Raw genomic sequence first — 7,878 nt, forward strand, 5'->3', positions numbered from 1 at the left:
AAAAAAGGCCCACCGGGGAGGGTGGTGGTGGTGATAGATGTGGTAAAGCTTCCTAGGATTTATTTTTAACGTTATTGTTATTATTGTTATCTTTAGTGTGCGGCGCACAAGGGCGAGTCGAGCGACCACAACCGTCAAAGTGCCCACTTGCACATCGTCGGTGTCAGCCAGAAGGAAAAAAAAAAGAAGACAACATCATGGCAGCATCAACTAGCCGGTAGAAGGTAGAAAACGGCATCGCATTTCTGATCAACAATCAAATCCCCCGGTGGGTTTGTGAGCACAAAACGTTGGCCGTTGATATACGGGGTTTCCGGGTCCGAGATGCAACGGTGCAAACCAATCGGTAGATAACAGAGTTTGAGGCAGTATTCAACTACGTCCTGATAAATGTGTAACGAGTCAGTGGTGAAGAGCAACGGGAGCCGACCGAGTGACGGCGTCCTTTCATCCACACCACTAACCATCATGTCAATAATGTCAACGAATTCGTCCATAAAATAAGTACGGTGTACAGATGGGAAAAACATATGCCTACTTAAGGCGTTGCCGATAACATAGTTGGGTTCAAATACAAAATCAGATTCGGCCCTGCTGCACAGATACGGGTCGTCGGCATATGGTGGAAAGAGGGAGAGATACTGCGTGCTGTCCAGTTCCACCACAACGGGTATGTTATGCGACGAAGGAAGAATGGACGCAACCGAAAGAAAGACCAAAAGGGAGAGTCCACCAGTAGAGGCACCCCCAATGTCCCCAGAAAAAAAAATGATGATACCTGCGCTGCGCTTGAGGTTACAACGTCTGAGGTCGTTTGCGTTCAATCCGCAGCCATCGATATATTTCACTGGAATGGCACCCGGGACCGAATTCCAATAGCGCCCAAAGTAGGCGGAGAAGGAGGTGTCTTTCGTTAGCAAGACAATATCGTTTTGTGGATACGACTGCCGGATGGAACGCATCACATGGAAGACATCCATGGCAGCTGAGCTGAGGGATCCCTCTCGCGCCCCCTCTGTTTCTGGTGCCTTCGCTTTTGCCATCGAGAGGTCGATAACCACAAAATGATTCTCGAAGTCGTAGGCATCATCCACAAGCTGCAGCGCCTCAACTCCACTTTTGGCCTCCCGACCGGGAAAATCGGAGGTGTAGTATGCGCCGGCAGCCGCCTCGCGGTCCATTCCGTAGATGCATGGTTCTTTTCCCTCCACCTCACCCGTATGTTCTCCAAATGAGGTCTGAGAGTGCGCTTCCTCCGCAGCCTCCAGTGCACTCCTGGCGGACCGAAGGGCTTTGGCAACTACAACAAGTTTGACTGCAGAAGAGGATATCCTATGCGGGTTGAGTTGCACCTCGCCGTTTTCATCGATAATGCCTATGGGCGTGACGTTGTGCTGGAGGAGCAGCCTTGCCAAACTGTGGAAACTATAACCTCTGAACGTTTGCTGCATCTCCAAACAGTGGATATCATTTTGCAGCGACCACTCATATTCCTCTATCCACGGACGTGAAGCTGTACCCTTCACTTTGAGTGGTTCGTACGTTCGGAGAAGGTTCATTATTAAGGGTACAGCCCCGGGGACCGCAGCACCGAGCCCCAACAAGTGATGCAACAGTCTCTCAACCTCCACTACACTGGCAGCATAGGACGCCACGTGTCGGGTATGTCGCTCGCTTCGAAGGTACAGATGTTGAGGGAGTTCGGGATCGAACTGGCGTATGGCAAGTGATTGTTGTATCACCTGGTAATCGGCATGATAAGCTGCCGAACCCGTGTCACCGAACAAGAAAATAGCCTCGGCGTTCGCGGCGTCAGCCCGTATGAGATCCACCTGCTTAGCTGAATCTCCAATCATGAGTACAACGCGGTTCCTGAGCCAAGGGATGTCGGCCAACAGCCTCACCTCCGGAGGAAAGTCGACAGGAGAAAGAAGTACCACTCTAACACCAAGGTACTTCCTCCAACCGGCGTAGAAATTCATCAATATGATTTCTGCCCCAAGCCCCGTGAAAATACCGGAGAATATGACGTGCGGCCTCCTTCCCCAACACGAGTGACATTCATTATAGTTCAGGTGGTCTCGACCAATTTGTGCCAACCGCTGGAACAGGGGCAGGAAATAACTGAGGGCCACGACAAGAAAGCCAATCATAAGGAACCGACCCGGTGCCGTTTGCGGCGATACGTCACCGTACCCAATCGTCCCAAAAGTGGTGACCATGCAGTAGAGAGACGAAAACGGATCCATGTAATTCCCAGCCAAGGTCTCCACAAACTGCTGTATACCAACACACGTGGAGAGGACGGCAAGCATGGTAATCAAGAAACGACAGATATCGCGTCTTATGTCCATCATCCACTTCGCAACCTGCGGATAGTCGAGCAGGACTAAAATGCATTTGCGCAGCCACCACACGCGGAGAAACAGGGGCACCCATACGCTTTGCCATGTGGGCTTGACAATTGCACCAATACCCACAATAACCATTGGCAAGCACGTCAGGGCATTTACGATTGACAACAAAGAAAGGCAATACCTCACCTTCTGCTCCTCTACCCAGAGCATTACGATCCACTCCGAAAAGAATATAGCGTTGATGATCGCTACGGTAATGAACCGGCCGGTTTTCCAGTTGAAATCGTATATCGACGTTGGATGGGCGTAGAAAGATGCCTCCACATAAATGGATATGGAGAGCAACTCGAACAAGAGGGTCACCGCCAGGCCTGAGACGGACACGTTGCTGTGCCGTTGATTCAGCACATCAAAGAAATTTCGGAAGGAAACCCTCTCCTTCGATTGGTCGCCACCAAACTTCACCACCGCGCGTGATTTCGACATCTGATTCCCCTTTCACGCTGCGGTGAATACCTACAGTTCGCTTGCGGTTTACCGCTTACGGCGGCGGTAAAAGGGAATATACGGGGAGAGAGAAGGAGTAAATGGATAATTAAACAACAATGTGTAAAAAAGGGAAAAGGAAAAGAGAACATGACTTGCTTGATTCGCGAATAGGGAGTGTCACGCGCGTCGTTTACAACAGCAGAGAGTCAACACACCGCTGGGGATAGTAATAACAATAATATCTGGTGTCACGGTTGCTGTAAATGTAATTTGGCTCCCCCGTCTCCCACCCGAAACATTGTTCTCACAACATTACCGTAGCATCATGTGGGGAATAATACAAGTCAAAAAAAAATGCTTTGTGAAGGTCATGGCTAGAATGCCTAAACGTCCTCCCGCGTGTACTCCGAATTACCCGCCTGGCTGCCTCGTTTCAACAGCCCGATGTACCCCGCCTCCAAGACACAATTCTCCATTGATTGCTTAGATATCAGGTCAAACGACCTATGCAAACCATAGTTCCCTATAACAAGCACAACATCACCCTTCTCAACCCTGTACTGTGGTGACATCAGGCGCACTGTGACAAGGTTATTGTACATCATTAAGCGGCCAGTACGCCGCTGGCGGTATCCCTCCAACTTGAGGGTAAACTGTAAAACCTCCAACCCGCTCTCAGTCCCGCCCTCATGTCTTCCCAAGTGACCCACTTCAACGTCGTCCGAAACGACGCCAACGCAGCGAACCCCTGAACATCCCGTTCCCACCCTGAAAGGATGCTCCCGAAGATTGTGAACCTCCGCCATACTAATTCCCAGTGCCTTCCCTTCTGGAACGGCGGCCGGGAAAATGCGTTGAGTTTTGTCAAGTTCTCCAGCGGTTGTCCCACTCATGGGCTGCTGATTGGGGGTCGTTTGCCGATGTTGCATGTGCGCCTGCTGAAGCTCTGCTCGCAGTCTCGCATTCTCTTCTCTTAAGCGATCCAGCTGCTCCTGCGCGGAGGAGATTATGGTGATCATGTGACGAGTGCGACGGTGGTAGAGTAGGTTTGTGGCGCTCATAAAATGTTTTCCACACTCTGGACAACGAAGCGAATTCGGCAGCATCTCCTCAAGACCCGCTACGTGTTGCGGTATTTCACTAGTGACATAGGATCGCAAAGCGGCTGACGGCGCCATCAACACCATGGGGAAGTGATGTATGTGCTGGAATATCAAAGGAAAAGCACACCTACCAATGCGGTTCAACCGCGTGTGATGAGCAAAGCCCACGTGTCTCATTCCCTCCACGTGAGGTCCGCTTTCACCACTTGTGAAACATTAAGAGTTTGGTGTGAAGAAACGAAGGGGACGTGTAATTGCACACGCATACATATAGATATACGTATGTATACGCATTTGTTTTTTTTTGCACATATCCAGGGACTGACGGGACCATGCCCATTGCAACATGGTTGATCTGCGTGGCAACAAAACACTGCAGAGAATTAATGTAGTCACCGTGTTAATAAAAGGGTATTTCCAATAACTTCGCTCACGCCATGGTGATTACCACCGCTCCTCCTGTCATCAGTTGTTAACCCCAAGTGGTCACTTCCCCCTTTGCCTCAAGGTTTCATCACCCTCCAACCAATAAGGGCCACCTGCCTCATAGAAAGGAAAAGAAATATATATATATATATATATATATATATATCAACCCCCCCCCCTCTCAAGGAAAACATATACTAGAAGTCAATGCAGTGGGGAAGGGATAAACGCAAAACAAATAAATACATACATACAAGTATATATGTATGCGTAACGTGTGCACACCACATACCCCTCCGAGATCCCGTGCCGAGGGGTTCCTTTTCGTACTTTCATCGAATGGGGAAGAAGATATAGAAAAGATATGTGTAACCATGAGAAAAAGGACAACTGATAGAACCCTCCCGATAATGCGGTCTGCAAGCATGAAGAGTCGTTCATGGATTCACACAGTTCCACATTGCGGCACAACAACTCATTAATTGATGAATAAGGGGCACTACTGTCATTACTGGGAAAGAGGTGATCGCATGCACACGTGCGCGCGCAACAACACAAGAAAGGTGAAACATTTTATTGTGCACGATGCCATCAGTTATAACAAACGCTGGAAGACAAGTAAAAGAAAAAAAACGATAATAATGCCCCAAAAGGACATAATAATAACCTAATGCTATGTGCGGTTTTGCCGTGGGGGGGGGGGAGGGAGGCGGCAGGTTTGATAAGATAGTTGCCCCTCAGTGCATAACTCCCATAAACACTTTCTTGCCTCCCCTCCACCGCGTATCTAGCGCGCACGTTAATAAGGATGTGAATGAACGGGATGCTGCCAATGTATATATATATATATATACATTGCCTCTACTGATGTGGAGGTGGCACTCCAACATCTTGGAAAAAAAAAAGCGGAAATCACATTCCGCTAGTCAGTTGCTCATAGCCCTCGTGGAGCCGGCGCACGCAAAGGGGAAGTTCATCACCTGCACACACATACAACCGCGTTTGTACTTGTGTATCTCTGCCTGCTTGTGTGCATCTGTGCGCTTCCGTGGGGGTGGAGAATCGATAATTGCAACACTAATGACAAACCTGCGGGGGCGGCCGTTCGTTTGTCTTTTAGTACTTATGCATGCGTCGCGAGTATGTTAGGTGGCATTAGTTGAAGTTCGAAGCCCTTTCACCTTCCCCACCGTACGTGACCCGTGCCCGAATGAAGCGGCGGAAATTAATGGCGTCGCACAGAATTTTGAGTACAGCGACGCAAAGTACCACCCGCACTGCAGTTGTAAAGGGGCATGCCATTACTGGGTCGAACGCTGTCCCTTGATTTCCCTAAGGTAAGCCCACTTCGGCTTTGTCTGTTGTTAAACTTTACTGACAGTCGTCTTGTGTACACTCATTTTCCCCCATCACCGTGGGAACGGGGAGATGCACGGGAAAACGAGCAAAGTGGTGATAAGGGAAAGCAGTGAGGTCGAATTTCCCAGGCCTAACAGGCGTGGACATCATAAACGAACCTGCAGTTTCTCCTTTTTAAACAGGGAATCATGATGGAAAAGTATCTGCACCAAAGAAAAATGTGGATACCCACAAACAAGAACATGAATAATACGTACCGGATACTTCTATTACATAGCAGCAATTAGAACGGACGCCCACTCCTCCCCAAGTTTCCCCTCCACTCGTTCACCTTTCTCCCTCCCTCCGCCGCTTTTCACCTGAGGGATGTGGTCCCCACCTTTGATCTTACTAACAAGGAAAAGAACCAAGCCACTCCAAGAATAAAGAACGATACGGCCTCATTGGAGGCTGCGGCTTAGCATGGTCTGCCTTACCCTCCAGCGATCCTCTTTCCTGCCATGCTGGGCGAGGAAGCTATCCTTTTTCCACAATTCACGCATTTCCTGCCCCCGTCGCACCGGATCCGCACGGTTCCGTAGTGTTGACCCATTTGGTCCCAACACAGTGGACAAAGGTGCCCCGGGCCCACTACGGTACTTGTACCGACTATCGCCAGTAAAGTTGTACATCGTGTTTGCGCTTCGTTGATCAAGTGCAAACTTGTTACCGAGCCGTAGTGTCATGGAGGGTGTTACTGCAGTGGGCGGACGGCCACCGTAGAACATCTCCAGATTTCCTCCGAAACCCTCGTCATCATAGTAGTCATCTACGTAGTCAGAATACTCGTCCTCTTCGTCTTGCCCCCTACTGACGTTGTTCCTCCTCCCCTTTCTAGCGGGGTATTCCCTAGTTTCACTGGTGCGTCTCCCCCCGAGTGGGGCGCTGAGTCCCTTTTCGTGTTGTCGGAGGTGCTGCTCTATGCGGTCTTCAGGAGTTATACGATCTCCCGTCGACACAAAGCGAAGACGACCCCATGGGTCCTTCCCTACGGTACCGGCAATCGGCCCGTCGACGGGGTCAACGTACCGCCTGTTAGACCTCTCACCACCGCCACGTTTCAGGATACCTCCCACGGACACTCGCCCAGGTGCTCGTTCGTGCATGCGATAATCGAAGCAGTCGCGGAAATCCACCGGTGGCGGTTTTGCCCGCACGTGCCGCACATCATCTGGTGTTGCGGTGGTGCCCTTCAGTACACCACCACGTCCTACCGGTGATTGACCGCTGTTCCGCGGGCTCATCGTGGTGTCGTATGCCCCGCGCGGGGGTGAGACGCCAGTTTGATCGGGAGTGCCCCGCTGTGTTGAGACATGTTGCGTTCTAAAAGCCCGAGCCTCACCCATTTGCTGTAGCGTGAGTGCGATGTCCTCGGATGAGGGATTATCGTATCCCAAAGTCGCTAACATTTGGCGTGCCCCTTCGGCTTGCGGACCATACACACCGGAGAGCATCAGTGGGGGGTAGTACTCGGTGCCAATGTGATTCGTCCGATCCAATCTAGGTTGCTGCCGCCTGATGCAACAGTAAGTACAACTAATTTCACTAAAAGTTGGCGTTCAAAAAGGGGGAAAGGACAAAAAATAGCATCGAAACGGTGGAAAAAAAAAGTACAATCGCTCACGAAGGTCCGTCAATTATTTGAGAAACAGTTGAAAAGCTGGTCTCTCACATAACATCTGGTACATACAAACGAAGAAATGAGCACTCAAGCTGCATAGCGTTGTAACAACCATATGAGTGATTCGTTCCCCCATATTACAAACTAGTGACCCCGTGAAGAATTCAAACGTGTTCTCGCACCTAGCCACGTGCAAAGTTCACCGCTTCCGGCCCCTCCTCGAGATGTTTATCATAATCTGAGCCCCCGCCCCGTGAGGGGAGTGACGGTTGGTAGCCATTATAGGTGGCCTTTCGACTTTCTCGTGCACGATAGACTTTTTCGGGAGTTTGTCGGACTGAGCATAGGGATTAGGTCGCATTTTCAGAGCTAGATGTTACGCTTCGTATCGATAATCCCGCCCTTCGGGAGTGTGAAAACTTAAACGCCCCGCATTCATGAAAGCGCCTGCAGCACCATCCTTCAAGACACGCGACCTACGCAC

At 50.2% G+C, this 7,878-nt stretch overlaps 2 protein-coding genes and 1 pseudogene across 3 annotated transcripts; all 3 read right to left on the bottom strand.

Annotated features, from left to right (window-relative positions):
• Positions 1–206: 206 nt before the first annotated feature.
• On the bottom strand, positions 207–2,843 carry TEOVI_000791800 (calcium/potassium channel (CAKC), putative; the record flags this gene model as incomplete). Its single annotated transcript, XM_067223406.1, has 1 exon — positions 207–2,843. The coding sequence occupies one exon, from the start codon at positions 2,841–2,843 to the stop codon at positions 207–209; it is 2,637 nt and encodes an 878-aa protein (XP_067079507.1).
• A 386-nt stretch (positions 2,844–3,229) lies between these two features.
• TEOVI_000791900 (CpXC protein, putative) lies at positions 3,230–4,126 on the bottom strand (the record flags this gene model as incomplete). The annotated part of the gene is made up of 1 exon (XM_067223407.1): positions 3,230–4,126. One exon carries the CDS (start codon positions 4,124–4,126, stop codon positions 3,230–3,232), a length of 897 nt encoding a protein of 298 aa, XP_067079508.1.
• A 2,048-nt stretch (positions 4,127–6,174) lies between these two features.
• Positions 6,175–7,227, bottom strand: TEOVI_000792000:pseudogene (annotated as a pseudogene). Its single transcript has one exon. A coding segment is annotated over exon 1 (1,053 nt).
• Between the last annotated feature and the right edge of the window lie 651 nt (positions 7,228–7,878).

The sequence above is a fragment of the Trypanosoma equiperdum genome (genome assembly GCF_001457755.1).
Source record: "Trypanosoma equiperdum strain OVI genome assembly, contig: ctg_1863, whole genome shotgun sequence".
In the NCBI taxonomy this organism is placed as follows: Eukaryota; Euglenozoa; class Kinetoplastea; order Trypanosomatida; family Trypanosomatidae; genus Trypanosoma; species Trypanosoma equiperdum.